The sequence below is a fragment of the Egretta garzetta genome, unplaced genomic scaffold (assembly GCF_000687185.1).
Source record: "Egretta garzetta isolate BGI_Z169 unplaced genomic scaffold, ASM68718v1 scaffold323, whole genome shotgun sequence".
Taxonomy (NCBI): Eukaryota; Metazoa; Chordata; class Aves; order Pelecaniformes; family Ardeidae; genus Egretta; species Egretta garzetta.
Window position 1 is genome coordinate 2167760 of NW_009259435.1, and position 22273 is coordinate 2190032.

The window sequence follows — 22273 nt, forward strand, 5'->3', positions numbered from 1 at the left end:
TCCTTAGAGGAAGACATGGGCCATCACTAGGCAGTGCGATCAGAACCTCCCGTTAACGTTCCGCATCTCAGTGTTTTCCATTTCAAAACCCCAGGACTCCTTTTCGTTTCAGCAAGTATTGGAGAAGGCTGGATCAAAAGGGAGCAGATAAGCAGCAAGGGTTTAGAACAGATGAGAAATCAACCTGCAGAACCTGGGTCCAGGGACCTTCAGCACTGATTTGCCCTTTCAGTGGCCCAATTTTTTTTTTACTAAGTCTTCTGCAGCTGTCATTTTTCCTCTGGATAGCCTTTGGACTCACCTTTATGCCCAAGAATAAAGGCACATTATATTCAGTGAGTATTTCAGCGGGTAACAGGTTAAGCAACGTACTAAGAATAAAAGATTGTCTCTTACCACACATGGCCTCTTTTGGAAAGATTAGCAATAGCTGGAACATTAAAAGTACATGTTTTTTACTTGGCTAACTGCACGGTGTGCATTTTTCAAAACTAAATTACTCATGCCCTTTTGGCTTTCTTAATTATTAACATCTTTCTGGTTGAAATCCCTTCCCAGTAATCCTGTGTTGTCAAGGGTGAGCCTGATTTACTGCTGAATCTTTCCTACAGCTTTACAATAAACCAGCAAGTCAGAGAAGATGCAGAATTGTTTCTAAATTGGAGGGCAAGTTTCAATAGCAAACATCAGCACGATTAAGCCAGGAAGCTCTAACTAGAATTGGAGTGAAGTCTTCTAAAGTAAGCCCTAATTAACACTGGTAATGCTTAAAATGAAAAGAGGTCCCTACTGTTAAAGAGGTGCTGATTTCAGAGAGACCTCCTCCATCCAGAATACCACTGGAGCTGACGGTACATCAATGTAATTAATTTCTATTGCTGATTATCAATTCTCGCTCTTCACAAATAACCACATTAACACTGTACTGAGCTATATAAACAGCTAGTCTGAAATGTAAAGATGCTGAACAACATTCGAATTCAGGGATGGCTGCAAGGTGACTTCTTTGGGGTGCTCCTGAAGTCTGAGCAGCAGTGAGAACCCAGTCAATTCCCTCATTTCTACACTTATAAGCAACAGGAGCTGTGGCAAATAACTTCTTAATCTTCATTTTACAGGATGCATCTGATTAAGGGTTTCTGGTTTCCCACCATCACAAAATATCATGGTGGTAGTTTAAGAGTTGAGTGGTTTTCAGCACACTTTACCAGGTTTCTCGTAATTTGCAGGGATCAGCTGATACTTTGCTCCTCCACTTCGGTCCTACAGGACTTCTGCAGGTCACTTACTGATGGTTGTTCTCTCAAGCTCTGGTGTCTGCATCCTCGCACGTTGCATTCAGCCACGTCCTGCTCCTTTCGGAGCTCAACCACTGTCTGCTGAGACTTGCTAGAACATCCATCAGTGCTTTCCTACTGACGGTGGAGGGAAAATAATAGCCTTATCTTTTTTTATCATTGCCACTTAGAAGTGGCAATGAGGCTTGGCTTGAAGAAAAATCCCATTGAACATTGTTTATAATTGGACTAATTGGAGAAGGCCTTAAGTGTACAGACAATAAGAGCAGATTATTTTGCCCACAATCTTAAAATGGCAGGATAATGTCTTACTCAGGTGACACTTTCCTTTGACTCTGATACTCTTTTCTTGTCTAGTTCAAAATTAGTCCACTTCTTATACTGCTTCCCTGATCTGTACCATCTCTTGCGTGGCAGACCTGACATCTTTGTGAATGTCCCATGGTATCATCATCTTTCAGCAGCGCTTTCATCTGCTTCAACTGGAAACTCACATAAAGGTTTTCTTCCCCCCCAGCCCCCCAAGCCCTATTCATATATTTAATTCTCTTAGTACCAAAATAGTTAACAAACACAAACAGGAATAATGGATCATTAGTGACTCTAGCAATGAGAAATCAGAGCTGCAAAGTTGCGGTGGTGTAAATCCGTGAGGATTAAGCCATCCCGCTGTGCTGACATTCAGAAGCACTTTGGAGACAAGATGATCTTTTTGCTTTATGCCCCAGCACGGGGGAAAGGAACAGATAAAGTTTATTTGTATCATCTTTTCATCAAGTGCTTTGAGGTGCACTGTTTGTGGAATGGCGAATGCTGCACGTTCCTGTCTCCGTAGTGTTAGTGACGGCCAAGTCTTTATGCCCTAAACCAGTCCAGAAACAGCAGTACTTACAGGCCCATCCTCCCAGATACATTGGCCTACGCATCCATGATGACTTCTAACTTTCTGAAGCTGCAAGTCTTCTGACAGCTGCTGTTTAATTGTGTTGTTTTCTATTAATGGTTTCCTTTCTCATTACTTCTGAAAATTGTACCAAACCCATGACACAGGAGAGGTACAATTTAATCCTCACAGCACTGATACTTTGCTGTACCTTGTAATGTAATGGTTAATATCCGAAAACTTACGTTCATGGATCTGTGAAGAAGAATTTATCTCATTAGGAAAAAGTTCTCTCTGACTCCTGGGAAGAGATTTATCTCATTAGGAACCAGAGATGACTCTCTTCTTGATGGGAGAGGGTAAATTTGCTTTCTAGACTTGAAAGATGCCAAAACAATGGAGTTTGACATTACGGGTGGGATGTCTCAGCTAGTCATGCTGGGTTCCCTTAATAGTAAAGGAAGAGGACTAGACACTTTGGGAAGGCATAATCTCATGAGATTCTCTCTCTCTTCTGTCTCTCGTCTCCCAACTGATGCTTTTCCTCTGTCTGTCTGCCTTCTGAGATGCTTGACTTAGTTTCTGTGGGTCCAGGTCAAAGAGATTCATTGGAAATCATGAACGTCCATTCAGATAGCCTCAAGCACATTTCAAATAGACAATGAACTGCACACAAAATGCAAAGACATAGGACTTAAAGGGGTCTCCTCAGTTAGAATCCAGTCTTCTGCTGTCAAGGGTGACCACACTGTGGAAAACTGTATATAAATTTACCAAGCTCTATGGATTGACCAGTGAGGCTTCTTCTCCGTAATATTCCTACTGGGAGGCTACTCCAAAACTTTATTCCTTTGATCCTGGCAAATGACTTTTTTTTTTTCTTTCTAATTTCCAGCCAGAATTTATTCATGCTTGGTTTATGTCCATTTGTTCTTATGCCAGCATTATTCTTCTTAGCTTAAATAGCTGTTTTCCCTTCTCACTGTTTATCTGTTTCATGCATTTGTGGAAAACAATCATTGTCTTTCCAGCCTTTGCTGTGCTAGAGTAGGCAAATCAAGCTCTTCTCCTTTCCTCAGATGCAGAAGGTGCTCCCATCCTAATTATATCAGCTATTTTCTGCCACTACATATTCCCCCTTTCCTAAGCCTGGGAGAGTAGGACACATACAGCTCCTCTGTATGAGCTCCTAATTTTTAGTTATATTAGTTTTTCCTTATACTTGCTGGAGAGTCCCCATGTGAGACATTTGAAGATCCTTTGCTTTTGTCAGTCTTCGAGCAAGTGATCAATCACTACAGTATCTTTTCTGTCTAATAATGTTAGATCTTTGCTTTTGAGATCTTTGTTCCAAAGATTCTGAAATGCAAAATATAATTTAAACAAAACCAACTGAAACAAAATGAAATCCTTCTTTTCCCTCTGAATTTGCATCATGTGAAAGCTCATAGAATCATAGAATCCCAGGTTGGAAGGGGCCTCAAGGATCATCTGGTCCAACCTTTCTAGGCCAGAGCCCAGCCCAGACAAGATGGCCCAGCATCCTGTCCAGCTGAGTCTTAAAAGTGTCCAATGTGGTAGAGTCAACCCCTCCCCTGGGGAGATTATTCCAATGGGTGACTGTTCTCACAGGGAAAAATTCCCCTCTCACGTCCAATTGGAATCTCCCCAAGAGCAACTTGTGTCCATTCCCCCTTGTCCTCCCCATGTGTCTCCTTGTAAAAAGGGAGTCTCCATCTTCTTTGTAGCTACCCTTTAAATACCGGTACATGATGATGAGATCCCCTCTGAGCCTCATTTTCTTAAGGCTGAACAAACCCAGCTCTCTCAGCCCATCCTCATACAGCTAAGAGGGGCTTCCCTGGCCTTGGATCATCTTGGTGGCCCTGCTCTGGAACCCCTCCAGCCTGTCCACATCTTTTTTCTATAGCAGGGACCAGAACCGTACACAGTACTCCAGGTGAGGCCTGACAAGTGCCAACTAGAGAGGGAAAAGGTCTAACTCATAGGTCTAACCTAAACTGTTTCCAGGATTCGGACCTGTTCCTACGTGGCTTGGAACCAAACCCAGGAGACTTTTTGTCCTTAGCTCGCAGCAAAAACTTCTAAAACCAATCTTCTTCCCATTGCAGACAGTAAGAGTCTGCTCCAGGATTTGAACACTGCTTGCTGGGTTAAAATCTAGTAGTATTTAACCCTTCTTCTCTCATCCTTTTACAGTGGTGTCTTCAACGTCTCATCACTCAGCTCTTTTTGGTTCTAACTGCACTCCTGTCCAGGTCAACACCACAGCACCTTTGCAAGGAGTTTCCTTTTTAGGATGGGTTATAAAGAGTCCAAGCAGTAAAAAATGAAGGGTGCTCACTGGTGATTCACCAGCCAAGCTCTAACGGAGGCATGCAGAATGCACATAAAGTGAGATTTCTTCAGAGGTTTTTCATCTAGACAAATTTAGGCAGGTTTATAAAGAGGGGAAAACAGTCACGTCTCTACCGTCAGGATGGTCCCATTCAAACTGAATTTATCTATGCCAAAGTGAGATTAACTACCTAGCTAAGTAATTTTAGCAGGTAGTTTTAACAAGTAGTACACTTCCTCTCTCATTCTCCAAAACGGCTGAATGCTTTCAGCTTGTACTGAAAATATGTAAAGGGAATAAACAAATAAATTAGTTCTAGCATTGGAAAAAAAATCACAGTAAATGGTTAAAAGTTTGGCACTGTTGTAAGAACTGAAGGCAGGGTATTAAAATGGAGAATTTCAAGTAGCCTTGCCTATAAATAGCTCTTCTGTAGTATATAAATACTAATATAGTGTATGAATACCAAAATACACACACATGCTCACACATGCACACACACGTTGTATGCCCTCCCCCACCCCCAAATACACACTTTAAAGGACTGAAATACAACAAATAAGTTTGTAAATGAAAACTGTATTTAAGATCCTGTTAGCGGACTTTTCCTTACCACCTTCATTTCTTTTTTGCATTTGGTCCCTGTAAATCTGTCACTTGTTAGAAAAACGATCCCAGAAAAGACCTTAAGTTCACCATGAAACAATTCCATAGTTAGAAGGCATTTCTGAACGAATTGCCCCAGTGCAGGACATGCGATGATGACCTGGTGTGCTCTACCTGCCGTCCCACCAGTTCCTGGGGCAGACCCTCATGCGTCGTGAGGTCAACCAGATATTGCAACGACGCACACCTCTTCACCGTCATGTTGCAACCCTTTAGGACAGGGTAAGCCTGTGTTGCTTGCACAGTTTCACAAACCAACCCGTCTTGTGAAGCTGAGGGCCTGAAGAAGCTCAAAACTACGTGGCAGGATTGCACAACACACATATAAATAGAGAGGGCATTTAACGCAGGGCTCGGGAAGACTGAATCGTGTTCCTGGTGTAATCAGTCCTGCTGAGTGACCTTGATAGTCACTTCGGTCCCTTCTACTTCAGTTTCCTAAGCTGTAAAATGTGGGTTACGTTTCCAACTGCTTCTTGGTAAAGATTTTTGAGCCCTGCAGGTAAAAAGCCCCCCGAACTGGATAAGCTAAGCAGCCTCCCTCACCCCACTGCTTACTGTGGAAATTACTCTGCTATTTTCATGGGGAAATAAAAAAAAAAAAAAAGAAGACAAAAATCTCAGTGAGAGGTCATCAGATGAGAAAATCAAACCCTAGCGAGCAGACTTGGTGTTCATCCTCCCTCAGTTTTATCGCCTATAAAAGAAATGTCTGCCTCTGTGCTGGGCTCTCTCTAGTCACTGGGGAGAAATGGGTGTTTCCAGAGCACGCTTCAGCTCATGGGTATGGGCATCTACCACACACAGGGGGATTTGTGCCATGGGACAGTCTTTTTCTCTGCTGACTACAGAGAGAAGGTATCTCCATTACAGATGAATGGTAACTGGATGAGATGAATCCCACCCAAAATGACCACAGTAGAGAAAATTAGTGTTCGCCAAATATTTTCTAACATAGGAAGGGCCGGCCCTTTCCAGCCAGCTTCGACCGCTTACCGCTCCGAGGTCTCAGTGTTGCTGAAAGCCAGGCGCTTTACCCTGCTGGGTGTTAGGAACTTCAACCCCACATGCAATTTAGGTAACCCCAAATCTTGGTCTTACAAAGCAAAGGCTTTGAGAGACTCGGAGGGCAGGGTGGGTTTTATAACCAACGAAGCAGGAAAATCTCATTGCCTCCCTGAAGCTCGCCATCCCCCTCCATCCAATTAGTGAGGCTGTGCTGTGAGGACCTCCTGGGAGATAGCAGCCCACTGAGTGGTCACCACCGTCCTGATACCACACTGGGACAGGTCACTCCAGGTGGGAAGACACCAAATGGGAGTGGAGAAATGAACTGAAGGCAAAGGGCAAAAAGCTGTTTAATTAGCCCCTTTCCCAGGCTGCGTCGCTTTGTCTTTCCAGTGCGTTTGAATGTGTGGCTGTTTGCCTTGCAGAGGGATGCCCTGGCTTGTGTAACGGCAACGGCAGATGCACTCTGGACATGAACGGCTGGCACTGTGTCTGCCAGCTGGGCTGGAGAGGAGCGGGCTGCGACACTTCCATGGAGACGGCATGCGGCGATGGGAAAGACAACGACGGAGGTAGGACATGAGCACATGCGATATGTCAGGCTTCGCGGAGCCGATAAACCTTGCACAGTGAACAGTCAGCTGGGCTTGATTCTGCAGGGCAGATTGGGTTTTGACAGCTGGTGGAGAACAGACAGCGAAGGCTGCCAGGCTGACTCAGCCAGAGTGGATTTGAATTCAAATGAAATGGGCTTGGACTTGAGGTGCCAGGGCTGAAGAGGGAGGTTTGTTTATCCTCAAATCAAGTCCATATACCAGAGAGCAGGCAGAGGCCATGCACTTGTCCCATCGCTCCACCCCAGCCGGGTGGCTCGGCAGTGACACGAAGGGGCCACCGCAAACGCCCCTGACTGTTCAAACTTTGGCCTCGCTGCCAGAGGTTTTCATCAAGGCTCTCCGGTAGGTCACTACTGACTTGGGATGGATGTTTTGCAGAAACTTAGAGGCTTCGGTGACTGATCCCCATGCCCACAAGCCATCCAATCCCTCTCGAACCATGTTTTATTGATTACAGTTCCATATGTAATGATGTCAGGCATGTGAATAATAGCCCTGCGTAATGCAAACTTAATATTCAGAGTTATCTCATTACAAAGGAAACCCTGGTGCAGTGTGAAGGTTTGAATTAAAGGGCAGGAGATGAGATATTAAATTTAAGGCATAAGGGAGACTGCATAATTTGTTTTGTTGTCACTCAGCAAAAGGCTTTGTAAACCACAAGTCTGGGCCAGGACCCAGACTGTGAAGCGGAGACTGCATTTTGCAAGCCTCTGTTTTATCATATTCACAAGAACAGTACGGTTAAAAAAAAAATACAAAAATAGCCAAGCCAAGACTGTAATTATCTGCTTCACAGCAACTGGGATTCTGATTGAATATTTAAAATACTTCTGCACATCTGGCATGGCAAATGGACCAAATTATCCCTTTAGAAAAGATGGAAAAAATTGGAGAACCATACAGAGTACACACTATAAAACAAAGGTGGCTTTTTGCCTCACGTGAAACTGAATATCACTGCACTCGCCTTTCCTATTTACAGCTGACACAGGGCAGCAATAAAGTTGATCACATCAGATGTGTAAAAATATGTTAAATAGAGCCAAGGATAATCCCAGTTTCCGTGGAAAAAATAACCAACAAAAACCCTGTGAATTTTTTAGAAAGAGAGAGAGGGGAGAAGGAGTAATCCAGCCTAACATATAAGGTAGACCACATCTGTATAACATCAAAAAGAGCATGACCAGACCATGAGCAGGTTGGTGGAACACCATCTCCTCATATCTCCTGGTTCAAGGTGCTAACCTTGTAACTGGGTTACCCTCACCTTGAAACGAGCCGTACGTCGTCTTGCTCGCCTGCAGGATGACAGATGTAGACAGGAGAGACAAAAGGCTTCGACATGTTTACGAGTGCACATCAGCTGCTAACTTGCATTTGGTGAACTTGTGTGGAGCAGTGGTGTACACAGCTAGAGCAGAGCAACTGATAGGTTGTAGCATGTCGCCACGTGACGGCTTATTCATGTGTCAGAGCCCACAAATGAGTGTTGACTTTAGTCTTGGTACACTAAAAAAAATACATGTACATGGTGTGCACTACAGTTTACAGATAATCCATGTCATACTCTATGCTATTCCTTTCATTTTGCTACATTACTACTAAGGACCCTCATCAGCTGGAAAGTGGAACAGGTATACGTCTACCTTCTCAAGCTGATTTTTGTACATGTTTATGGATCATTTGTGCTGTATTTGTGGGCTCAGATCTAGAATCTCAACCTCTGAGATGCAGGGGCATCAGCAGTGGTCAGGCAATCCTACTCTGAAGCCCGAGTTCCTTGTTTAGCTCAGGGATTTGAATATGGTTACATGGACTGGTAAAGAAAGGCTGATTCTGGACCTGTTTCCTAGTTGTTATGTTGATCCCTGTAGCAAGACAGCTGGAGACATTTGAAGAACATCCGTAGAGTAATTTAGGTTGGAAGGGACCTCCAGCAGTTGTCTAGTTCAACCCCCTGCTCAAAGCACATATAATTACATCAGGTTGTTCAGGACTGTGAACAGTCAGCTCTTGAACACTTCCAAGGATGGAGATTCCACCTCTCTGGGCAACCTGCTCCAGTATATGACCATCCTTACAGTAAGCATTTTTCTCCTAATATCTAGTCATAATTTTCCATGTCCAACTTAATGTCTGTTGCCTTTTGCCCAGCACCATCTGAGACATCCTAGAGTACCCCAGCTGGCTTCTGGCTTCCCCTCCACAATAACTTGGATCTCTAGTAGAGCACATATATATAAGTTTCATGTGTCACAGCTGTCTTCGGATTTCTCTTCCAAAGGCAAGTCAAATGACAATAGGCACCTGTGTTTAGGAAGCAGAATTGAGCCAATATTCAATGCAGCCACTTTGTCACCACAAACATTATAACTTGGGAAACTGCTGTGCTTTGAAGAGCACTGGAGGGGTGTAGGCCTGAAGAGCCTCTTGAAAGAGCATGTAGTATGTGCATGAACACTATGTCTTCCCCCTCTTTTGGGGTCCTGTCACAGTCTCTGGAGTGATGCATGCTCAGGGCTGGAAAAAGGTGGTTTATTTGACTGTTGACCATAAAGGATTTCAGGGATATTGCTGAATTTGTCTTCGTATGCCCATGAATGTAAGCAATGGAGATGCGAGTCCTTTCATGATGCTTTAGAAGTCAGACATCTGAGCTAGTCACCATGGGTGCCATCAGCAGAGAGAAACAGATTTAGGGCATCATCTCTCTGAGCTATTTCAGATATTACCTTGTAGGTGCCTAATTTTGGTTGGTGACCGCTGCCCGTTGAGTCACTTTCTGCTCAGAGCAGCATCTCTCAAAGCTGAGACACCACGCTGCGGGGCAGGGGGGGCTTCACCCTGCCTGAGCTCATCGGAAGCTGGTTCCCGCACTGTGGTATCGTGTATCTGCTAATCAAGATCCCTGCAGCCGGAAATTCCTTGGGATAATGGGTGCTGAAGTCAGAATCCTTTTCATCAGATCCCAGACTAATCATACCCTGAGGGAGACGAGTACCAAATTACAGGGCGTGTTTGCCTCTTAAATCTGGAGGCTGTTCAGACAAACAATAACAAGGCTCGCAGAAGTCACTCAGAGAGAGAATTGGGGAAATGTAATCTCTGTTCAGGTTAGAAAAAAGGTGTCACGGAGAGCGGTCCCCTCTCCATACACAAGTGTCATTTGTCAAGGCAAGCACTTAGGTTTCACACCCAGGTCCACTTTGTTTACACTTTGAAGCACAAAGGCTGTCAACTTGAAAGGAGTTGTAGCAAGTAACTGAGAGCAGGCGATCATCCCGTATCAGTCAAGGGAAACCAGTGCAGTGACAGAGCTTTAACAACCTGGGTAAAAGGCTAGGATTTTGCACGTCTGACCAAAGAGGCCACCTGTACTACAACAAATGGGAGGTGTTTCCTTAAAACATGCTGAGAAAATAACTTCTCTTTTCACAGAAAATAACTTCTCTAATTCATGGCTGCAAACCCTCACTAACTGAGAGTAGTTCTGTCTCACCCCACACTGAGTCCTCTGTCATGTGCTTGAAGAATAAGAAGTTTGAAGGTTTAAAAGACCAAGGAAATTATCTTCTGTGACAAATCCTAGAAGTGCGGTTAATGGCATTTGACAAAGCCTTGAGAACAGGCTGATATGCCAGAGGCTAAATATGGGCTCCATTGCATTTGTGGAGACTCCTCCATCAGGAACGGAGTGTACAGAAGAAATGGAGGGGAAGAGGAGAGGATGTTCTTCACAATCTCACAGATATGCTATCAGGCAGCAAAGCTCTGTTAACCATCTTTGCTCTGGAGAAATCATCTAACTGTATGACTGCCTCCATACTGAGAGCCCAAGAATTGGCCAATCCACCCTGTCGTTGGCTGGGTACATGCCACTGTCCTGAAACCATGAGAGAATTACAACTATTAAACTAAATTTCTCTTTTGGTCTCAAAGTTCTGTTTGATCAACACAGTAAGTTCACTTGAGGGCCTTTGTTATTCTTTTGGGCTTTTCTAGAGTAGCAAAGTCTTCCAGATAGGGAACAGCTTGCTGGTTCTCCGGGAAGTGGAAGTGACCACATCCCTGCTTTGAAGAATTCGAGTTGCTAAACAGCTGCTGAACTCTGCCTAAAGCGAATCTATTTTACTTGTGAAAGGCAAGAGTCTTTCTCAGATGAAAAATGCGTCTGGAATATAAATGTTCCTAATATTATCTAACCCTTCATATTCATTAGCGGTCAATTTTCAGTTGTCTGCTGTTCTCTGCTGCCTCTTCCCAATTTTAACACATCCAAAGGCTTATTTTAGTGATTACTGCAGGATAATTTAGGTAGACAGACAGATGGATAGACAGACTGAGAGACAGTTAATCTTCCCAGTCAAATAATGCTGGCCTATCCTAACATATATTGCACACCATTACATAGGAAGCATAGCAACTTCATTTTTCTTACATGTCACCTGGTCAATGATCTTCCTTTGGGAGTGAAGAAAATAACCCATCCTCTTCTCTTTTTCGCCAAAAATTGTAGTAGCAAAGCTTCTGCCCCTCAGTTTTTGTCTCATTCATGACAGCTACATTTAGCTTACCACAAACACGGGGTTCCAATGTACACGTGGCCCTGTTTTGCTTTTGCAAGCTCATTCTGCACCCCACCAGAGGCTACCCAAGAGCTCCCAGAGGGAGCAATCTGTATGCTATCCTTCTTTCCTCCTGAGCCAGAGCAACTAAAAGTTGCCTTAGTCCTCAAACCCTGGAGCAGCGAGCAGGTCAGAGCCACGAAGCCACCGCACATAGGACTTTTGCCTCTCCGTGCAGCCTTGAGTATGAGTTATCGCTGCCACCAGGAACCAACTCTCACTTCAGGGACGATGTAATTCAAGAATGGGTTCTCTGAGGCAAATCAGTGCTGTGTGTTTAACTGTACCATAACCCGTTGGTGCAACTCCACGATGCAAGGCTTCGTGTCCTGCTCACCCCATTCAAGGGCCGGGTAGTGCTTGTAGTAAGGTGGAGACTTGCCTAATGCTTTGGGAGAGCAGCATTTCAAATTCTTTGGCAAGAGAAATTTTGGCTCTGCACACTGGCCTTCTTAACACCCACACGTCCACCATCTGCCCACCACATGCCAAATACTTCATTAGGGAACTGGCAAGAGTCTGCATTGCTCTTTGCCGGTACGTAGGGTTACACCTGAAGGCAGCAGCAGGGCTGCAAAGGGAATTGTAAAGAATCCAGGAGAACCCTAGAACGCAAACCTTTGTCCTTGCAAATGCTTGAGCTGCCAACAAAGTGGTGGGGTGCTTCAGATTTTTTTTTTATTTTTTTTTTTGCACACTGTTATGAACCTTTACTTCATGCCTGCAAGGCTTTTATAGCACAAGAAGATTGTCTCCCGGGCATGGTGTGGGAGCTGTCTGCTTCCTTGAAACCATAAAAAATGATGCATTAACGTGCTAGCTACATTTATGAAGGGAAGTGTTGAGATCTGAATGCACCTGGGAAAACAGCCATCATAAATTAGCATTTACCATCACAGATACATCCAGTCAAACAACAGGGTCAGCTTGGAGGAACCCGAAAGCACAGCTAAAAAGATGAGAAAGTCTGCTGTACCTGAAAAGATTGGCTAGCTGGTATAATTTGTTATAAATCACCCAGCTTCTCTTCTTCAGTTTTATGATGACTGTTAATCAACGTTTCCTCAAGTAAGAGAACAAAATGACCAGTTCACATTTTCAAGTTTCATCTCTTCACTGATTCTGTGTTGGACAGTAACACTTGAGTATCACCCGCTGGTGGTTGTTAGCGCTGGGGCTGGCTGGAGGGCAGTGTGAACCCAGCATTACAGCATCCAGGAGCAGGCATTGGTTGATGTGTTGTGAACTGAGGGTCTAGCAGTGGCTGTGGGTTGTCTTCCTAGCTTGGGAGAGCTCCTAGCACTTTTGACTAGTCCTTAATGAAATGCCTTTGATTAATAGATTCAGGAAGAAACCATGGAAGTGTCCTCTGTGTCGAAAGAAACGTACCATTGTCTGCTCACATGAGGGAAGAAGGCACTGCTGGTGTATCAGATATAACAGAAGGTGACACAAACCATCTTCAGAAAAGACAGGCTTGGACACGTATTTCACAAAGCATAATGAGGGAATTTACTGATGGGAAGAAGGCACTGCTGGCGTATCAGATATAACAGAAGGTGACACAAACCATCCATGAGGGAAGAAGGCACTGCTGGTGTATCAGATATAACAGAAGGTGACACAAACCATCTTCAGAAAAGACAGGCTTGGACACGTATTTCACAAAGCATTTCTGCACCTGAAAAGATGCTAAAACAGAGTTTGGGCACCAGTGCTCAAAGAAGAAATTCAGGAAAGATCTGCCAGAGCTGCTTTAGCACCTGAGGCAAACTCCTGCTTCCTCTCTGGGGCAGAAAGTTCCCTTAAAAACCTAAGGTTTTGCCCAGAGTGTGCTCAGGGTGCATAGAGTGTGTGGCCGCTTTCCCCTTGGCCAGGATTTGAGAAACATGCCTATATGTGAGTTGTCTGAGACCACTTTCCAAGCTGTGCTCAGATGATTGCTTGAATTGGCTTGGATTCAGTCAACAGAATATGTTGGAGTGAACTTTTCAGCAGTAGCTTAACACTTGCAGCACTTGCCAGGAAAGCGAGAGACCTTGGTGACAAGGATATCTCAGCTGCTGAGGGTGTGAACCCATTGCTCCCACAAAAAAATTCTAAGCCCTGAGTCCCTTTTTCTCAGAGGAATCTCTTCTGAGAGGTGCTTTGGCTCCTGAAGGAGGCAGTTTCAGGTATGCCATTGCATGACCATTGATCAGGTTAAGCAACCTGTATCTGAAAGCCAGTTTCTCCACTGCTGGAAAGGGCCCTCACATACAGCCCCTGCTCAGCTTCACAAATAGCACCCCAAACAAAGATTGCCTGGTTTCTGTGCTGCTTTGCTGGTCGTGCAACGTGTAAGTCCCTTTGTTAAAAGCCTGCCTGGAGAAAGGAAGAGACCCATGACGCCAGCTGCATAAGCTGTGTCCTCCAGAGCAGCAATGAGTTGGAGGATGCTGTGAACTTGTAGACCCAACACGTTATTGTAACTCTGGTTTATGCCAGTGGTGATTGTCATGTGTTTTCTGTCATTTCCTCCTTCCCCTTCCTGGAGTACTGTGTCCAGCTCTGAGCCCTCAGCACAAGAAGGACATGGAACAATTGGAGTAGGGCCAGAGGAGGGCTACAAAAATGCCCGGAGGCTGGAGCCCCTCTGCTATGAGGCCAGGCTGGGAGAGTTGGGGGTGTTCAGCCTGGAGAAGAGAAGGCTGCGGGCAGAGCTGAGTACGGCCGGTCAGGGCTTAAAGGGGCCCAGAGGAAAGGGGGGGACAAGCTTTTTAGTAGGGCCAGCTGGGACAGGACAAGGGATGATGGATTTAAACTAAACCAGGGTAGGTTTAGACTGGATCTAAGGAAGAAATTCTTTACAATGAGGGTGGTGAAACCCTGGCAGGGGTTGCCCAGAGAGGGGGTGGAGGCCCCATCCCTGGGAACATCCAAGGCCAGGTTGGACGGGGCTGTGAGCAACCTGATGTGGTTAAAGGTGTCCCTGCTCCCTGCAGGGGGGTTGGACTGGATGACCTCTAGGGGTCCCTTCCAACCTAAACCATCTATGATTCTATGAAGCCAGCTGCATCAACTGTGTCCTCCAGAGCAGCAGTGAGTTGGGGGATGCTGTGAACGTGTAGACCCTAAACACATTATTGTAACTCTGGTTTATGCCAGTTGTGATTATCATGTGTCTTCTGTCATTTCCTCCTTCCCCTTCCCTTCTTTTTCTTTTCAGATGTTTTGTTAAACAAGAATGTAGCCCTGGATTAGGATGGACTTTTTGCAGTGTTTCTGTAGCGGTTAGCACTGCAGAGCTCTGCTTCTGCACCAGAGCCCGAGGAGTGCTGTAATCCAAATACATGATTACTATTACATATGACTACATTATTTGGAACTTGCAAACATGTGCTGAGCACTTAGAGAAAGATGTGAGGGCAATTCCTTTCCCAGGCAACCAGCAACCCTATTTAGCCAGGATACAAACAGGGAGAACCTTATTCAGGCAAAATCAAAACCGAGCAGGTAGGGTAGAAGGAGCGAAGGGAACATGAATAGCTAACATGATCACAGGGGGTTGACAGCCACATTGCTATTGTTCCTTACATTTGTGCTTTGTTTCCCTTTGATTCCTCACAGTGGGTCCAAAAGCTACAACTCTTTTGTTGAATAGGTAAAATTGTTCTCTGCAAAGCACTGGAGTGAAACCTATTTAGTCCCCAAATCCAACTGAAGTAAACTGAGTGTCAGTCCTCAACTCCAGGCAGAACATCACTACTCCTGTAAAGCTTCATCAGGTTAAGGATTCATGTGACCAATAACTTGTATTTTGTGCAGAAGTACTGAGCCATTCCTTTAGTCTCTGTGTCACCAGAGTTTAAACCAGAGCTGGAAGGGTAAAATCTGATTTGCTCAAGGGTAAGACTAACATTTTGTTAGCTTTACTTCTGAGCATTTGTATTTTAAACCCTCCCCATCCAAACTCTTGCAGTAACACATGAAAAAGCATCACAGGACAAGACAGACAGTGTCCCCACAAAAAGTGATAATATTGCCCGGTGAGTGGCACAGAAAGGAAGGTGAAAGATAAGAACTGGATGAGGTGAGAGATGCAATTATTTGTATAATCAGTGCATTTTATGCTTTCAATGGCAATTAAAATGCTCCTGAAAGATAATGGAGTTTTGTTGTTATATTTCTTTCTAATTTTGCTTTGCAGAGTAGTTTCTTACAGGCTCTGCCCATAAGGCTCCTTAGGCTCACCTCCTCCTGACTGCCGGTGTATCCACAGCTCCCTATGTACATCATGGTCCCCAGGATGGGGGCCTGTCCCTTCCTGTGTCCTGCCTGCTCCAGCCCAACTCTTGACATGCAGCACCTGTCAGAGTCTGCTTAAACACAGAATAACACCTCTGGCTGAAGGTTATTTGCATTCGGTTGTTGATGTTAGCATGACGGATTTTTGTTGCAGCATCCATAACTCTGTAGAAATGCTCAATTATTCAATCCCAGCGAGCTAAGACGCTGCCCATTAAATCAGCCAACACAATTGTGGGGCCATGAAAAGTCACAGCTAATTTGAAATTTTATTAGCTCTCGGCTGATCTTGTTTACTGCAGAAGCAGTCTCTCAAAACCAGCCCTTTGCTTCTGTACAAAACTCTGATCCTTGACATCTTGTTGGTGCGGCATCGTGGTGGGTGAGGGACTTGGAAGCTAGGCCGCGTGAGGCTTGAAAGAGGGATGAGGCTGCCGTGGGATTTGTGAGCACTTTGCAGCCAGCAAGTGCAGCAGCAACCCAAGGAATGGAGGGGCAGTGGCCCCATTGCTGCTGAAGGGTAATTATTTTGCAGAATTGCATAGAGGGAATACGTCACACTCACCTCATCATAGTTTAGAAGTAAGCCAACAGATCTGCCTCTCCTAATAAGCAGTGGTGTTCATTAGGCACGCAGTTTTTCCTGTCAGTTAGGGGCTGGTTGTGTGCCTTAGGATCTTAATCAATTCTTAGTAAAGGAGGCTTTCAAGGAAGCCGGAGAGTCTGGACGTGAAGGCTTGCAGGCAAGGAAGACAGTCACAAACCCCCTTTAGTTACTCAGCGCCTGCCCCGTCCTGCGTACTCGGGAGAGAAGGAGCATGTCCCATTTAGCCAACCACCTGGCAGATATGGTGCTTACCACACCAACTTTGTTTCTGTCGTAACACACCTGGGACAGGTTGCCTTTATTTGTTGATTTTCTTGAGAAGGAAATTACTTTTGGCTTGGATCCTGCAACTCCCTGTGTGGTAAATACCAGAGGGCATGATATAGTGCTCCTCCAGCCCATCTGAAGCTCCGGTGGGCAGAGTAAGCAGGACACAGCCCCGAGTCCTCCCCATTTGACCCCAGTAGCTCCAGATTTTCAAAATTTCTGGTTGGTTTGGGTGGCTGTATTTTTTTTGCATGCTATTTAAACATCATAAAGGGCGCGATTTTCAGAAAGTGATGGGTCGTAAGCGGTGTTTGAAAGCCAAGTAATTTTAGGTCATCTTAACTTTGGCATTTGGGTGGCTATTTGTGGAAGGCAGTTATGGTATTGAGCATCCCATGAAACTCCTGATTAAGGTCAGCGTTCAGATGTATCGTCATCATCTAATGTAGCTATCCCAGTTGCTACAGTGAGACTGTTTAAAGTCAGTTAATACCACGTGTTTTCCAGCTGGTATTAAGCAAGTGTCGTTCTTGTTAGGCCAAGGTCTTGCTCCAAAAAGGCACAGATGGCTTTAGAGTTTAGTCCTTTCCACGAAGGAATGTTTGCATGGAGAACAGACTGAAAACACAGGGCAGATACAAATCTTTAATGAGAATTGTTGTTATTTCATTGGGTTGTGCTGGCACTTCAGGTGTTCTGTGAACAGAAAAGAAAAAGACAGTCTCTGCTCCCAAAGAGTTTACAGTCTAAGGTAATGTTTGGAAGAGCTCACTAATGGGATTGGTGGATTTGCAGTCTTCAAAATGAGATAGAGCATCTTTCTAAAAACAGTATTCCAACTCGTTCCAAGAAATGAGCTAGATGCAGTAATCCCAAAGTAAAACTCGCTGTCTGGTCATATACAGAGTGCAGATTATCTGATCAAAGTGGACTTGGTCCCCTAAAAAATAATGTTAGCTGAATGTATTGGGGCTGCTTTATCATAAATGGCAGAAAAGGAACTTTTTTTTGCTGAGTCCTGATGATTCCCCTTCAAACGTTTCCTTTTCTGAAGGGAATGAGACAGGGCTCACAAGATGACCTCCAGAGGTCCCACCCAGTCTCGCTTATTCTATGATTACATGATTCTTAGTTAAAGATGCAACCCATTGATCATGTTATTGGCCAGGTGTGGCAATGTCTTGCCAATAGCTCCCTTTTCACAGAGGCAGTGATTTGATTCACCCCATGGTACCTCTGAGATCACCAAAGGTATTTATTTCAGAGCTTTACACAAAGGAGGTCTGGCAAAAGAGTTTATTTTTGGCAGGACTGCCAGCCTAGGTGTTAAGGGCACCTGTGTCTATATAGGATGCATAAAATGTCTCAAAGATGTAAAAACTTGCATTACATGGAAATACTGAGGAATGCAAGAGGTGGCTTAAAATCTGACTCGGTGGCAGATCTCCAAATTAATTTGTTAATTGAAAAGCATCCATGATTGAAGCTTTTTCTAGAGGGGTCCCGTGGGATTGGTTGTTGGATCCAACCCTATTCAGCATTTTCATCATTGTCTTAGAATGTAGTTTAAATCTCTCCTGGTAAAATCTTCAGGTCACCTAAGGCTCAGTATGGTGGTAAACACCATACCCAGATCATCTTGATACAGAGCGATCTGACTAACACCACTACAAGGTCACAATCAAACAAAATATGTCTTAATGCAGCAAAATGCAAGAAAATACCCCTGGGAACGAAGAAAGCATGTTATACTTACGGGTGGGGGGACTCTTGAAAAGCAATGACTCAGAACAGGATTTAGAGGTCACGGGAGATAATTGTCTCAGTATGAGCTCTCAGTGCAAAGCTATCATTAAAAGGCTACTGTGAACCTTAGAAGTATAAAACCCCAAAAGTTGGGAAGTGGTCTCTCTTCAGTACCCAGTGTTGCTGCCACAGGTCCGTGTCTAGTGTTGGTGCCCACACATAGCAAAAGATGTGAAATTACTGAAAGAGATCAAAGGATGCCACACACACACAAAAATAATCCAGCAGCTGGAAAACAAACCTTACGATGGGAAGTTTAATCATCCTCAGCTGTTCAGAGAAAAGGTTTGGAATGGGTTGTTGCTCTGTGTGGAGGGACTTGCACGTGGAAAAGACATCAGAGTATGCAGGGCAGAAGGAAATATTGGTAACCTTGCAGACAAAGGCAAAACAAGTTCCAGTGGTGGGATATTGGAGTTGTTAGACAAATTCAACCTTGAAATAAGATGCAGTTTCCTAGCGGTAATTAAGCGTTTGAATAGCTTACCGGAGGAAATGGTGGACTCACTGTAATCAACTGTCTTTGATATATGAGATATCTTTCTAAAAGGCAGGCTTTAATCCAGTTCTGGGGAGGGGAAAAATGAGCAGCCTGTGTATATAGGAGGTCAGACAAGCTGATCATAGTAGCATCTTTGACCTTAAAGCGTGTGAATTACTGTAATCCCTCTACACAGGACTTTCAACCTTGCATGGAGATAATTCAGCAGCACATTTGGTCTCTGGTCTGAAGTGCCATGGTCGTATTATGGCTATATGTAGAATAAGGGAGCTGCCACTTTTTAAAACTGAGAGCTGTATAAACATGGCCATAGCTGAGAAGTTACTGTGCTGCATATCTGTGCTCGGGGAGCGACCAGAGTGAGGAATCCACACGTGAATCATGAGTCTCTGTGGCTTTGCTGCTGCAAAACTTGGGGTGCAGCAGCCACTAGGTCCCATGTTCACCTCCTTCTGTTACTTATCTTTGAAAATTTTTCAGTCAGTTCTAAGGAAAATTCACCTTTGTGCTTTACAAATTGCAAAGATGTTTTGTGTTATTACTTCGTATCGTTTTGTGAGATCATACCTTGCTATATTTTCCTTTGCTGCTGGTGCTGGCTGCCCACATTTGCTTTTGTCTATTTGGACCATGAAAGCATGAGTGTTCTTTTTCTCTGGTTTTATTTTCTGTAAGTCCCTGGAGGTCCCTGAATGCCTCGCTCTTCATGGGTAGGGAGCGTCTTGCAAATGTCACTTTATCCTCACCCTTCGGATGGATCCAGTGAGAGATCTCAGGGCACGAGAGGTCATAGCTGTGTACAATTTCATTGTATCTCCTTACAATTCACTGTAGGGCACCACTTGGATCACTTGTGGGCCATACAATAAAACAACCACAAGAAAAAATATTTAGATGGAGACATCACTATTTATGACCTGGTTTGTAGCTAAACTCTTGCTGTTCTCCGGGGCTCAGGCAAAAATGTCCTTTATATTTTCTAAGTGAAAAAAATGCTTTGCTGTGACCGCTGCTGCCATTGGAGGGAGTTGAGTAGCTAAACCCCATGTCAGCTCTTGAGGACCTTAATGACTTTAAGATGTCAGTGACAAACCTCTCCGGTGTAATTACCCCCAACATATTCCATACAGGCCTGAAACACATTAGTTGAAAGGCTTATCTGCAGATGAGGCCTCAGCATTCCCACCTGGACAAAACATTCTGCTGTGCACCTCTTCTTCAAACACTTATCTACTATTTCCTTCAGAAAACAACATTTCCTTGCTATCTTGCAGCTTCAGGTCCCCAAACATATTTCCGATGCCTGGAATAAAGACAGGGTAATGAAGAGGTATGGTACAGCTGGTTTGGTGTCCTCTCAGCAGAGTGTCTGTAGCCTTAGAAAACATTATCAATGCGTGGGAGAAAATGACATTTTATCTTGCTTGAAACTGTAGTTGATATAGTAACAAGGCTGGTTTGTTGTTTCTTTTCCGTCTCTTTTTTTCTATCAGGTAGCTATGCATAAGCATATTCCATCTATGCAAGACTTTATTCTGTGAATGGTCTCTCAAACTCCATCTGAGATTTGACCTTCCAGAATCCTACTGGCCTAATCATCTGCAGCAAGTCATTTTTTTAATGGGCAAATAAAACGTAATTAGTTCTTTTGCATTATCACTAGTCATCGAGAGAAAAGGCAGATGGGTAGGTATTGTGCCCGAGCTGATAAATTTTTGTGGCAATTTTGCAAGGAGTTATAAAGATGTAGAGATATCAGAACAGACGGAGGTAAGGATAATGGATGGGATTTTCAAAAGCACTTTTGCTAATCTGACACTGCTCCCATTATCATTAACGGCGGGTGCAGAGCACTTGTGAAAATGAGTACTCCGTGTGTGTCTGTGTACATGTCTACATGGAGCAGGTATTTGTTTCGCTTTGACCCATGCATAGACTGGAAGCTCTGGGAATGCTGAACAGGCTTTGTGTTCAGTTTTCTGTGTATGGGTGACCACACGAAACGATGTTGGCAGTGATATTTTATGGCACTAAAATCTTCCAAGAATGGAACAGGTATAGCCCAACAGAATCTGAGTCCATGATGTGTAAGCTATCGTAAGTACTTGAGCAATAATAACAGATCAGATTATTTTCCTATTTATATTACAGTAAATTCAAAGTAATGCCAATAAAATTAGTGAAAGGTCTTCTAATTCATACTGGTATAACTGGATTGAACCTGAAGCTCACAATCTGTAATAATGACAAACTGTCTTGTTTTAATTTACTGTTTCTTTGAAATACAAAATGCATTATCCTGACAACTCCAAACCTCATCCCACTTCTGGAGAGACTTACCTCTGAGGACAGTGGTGCTCTCCACTCACATTCATTTCTTGCCTCTATGCTGAGATCCTTAGTATCATGCTACGGAATAAATTCTTTACAATGAGAGTAGTGAAATACTGGAACCGGTTGCCCAGAGAGGTGATGGAGGCCCCATCCCTGGAAACATCCAAGACCAGGTTGGACGGGGTTCTGAGCAACCTGATCTGGTTAGCAGTGTCCCTGCTCCCTGCAGGGGGGTTGGGCTGGGTGACCTCTAGGGGTCCCTTCCAACCCAAACCATTCTATGATTCTACGGTTCTATGATAGCTGTAAAGGTGGTTTCTCTGCTATATAGAGCTCCCAGCAACTGCACTGAGACCAACCACTCATTTCACATGGGTCTTTGAACAGCCGTCACATGGTAACAATTTTCGTTCACTATCAAACTGTCTTGCTTGAACTGATGAGTTGGAAGTGAAGGGCTCCATATCCCATTACCCCAGAACAAAAACATCCAGTTCCCTTATCTGATTTAAAGATCCATCTCTTCTACATGCTAACAACTTTTATTTCTAAATGTAATGCTTCATCAAACCTCTTCTGAGCTTATTTTTTTATTTCCTTTCCTGTCACCGCTCTTTACTGAGCTGTTTGCAATGAACAGTGGCATCTCAAAATGAACCGGGGAATGCTGCTACGGCGGTGGGAGGGGCGGTAGTACTGTCTGCCTGTTTGATGGTTTGACAGATATGCAAACCCTCATTTTACTGGCGTACGCTTGGCAAGCTCTTCTCATGTGTGCCCACTGCTATTACTGTTGTTGTTATTAATTTAGTGGTACTGAAAATACAAGATTCATATCCTGAGAGTTTGAGGTCAGCTGTTACTCTGTGTCTGCATGCAATAAATGCGACAAAGACCAATAGACACCAAACCTTCCCAGCAAAATCTCCCCTATTTTCTCATCTATTTGGGCAGAATCTTTAGTGGGTTGCATGTATAGATCTCTCTGTAGCCATGGTATCTACCATGGCT

At 44.2% G+C, this 22273-nt stretch overlaps 1 protein-coding gene across 1 annotated transcript in view; it reads left to right on the top strand.

Moving 5' to 3' along the window:
- TENM4 (teneurin transmembrane protein 4) overlaps window positions 1-22273 on the top strand; it is a 357308-nt gene that overhangs the window by 236588 nt on the left and 98447 nt on the right. Inside the window, exon 14 of the mRNA XM_009637125.2 lies at window positions 6640-6786. Within this exon, the coding sequence (XP_009635420.1) occupies window positions 6640-6786 (147 nt within the window). The remainder of the gene's footprint in view (window positions 1-6639; window positions 6787-22273) is intronic.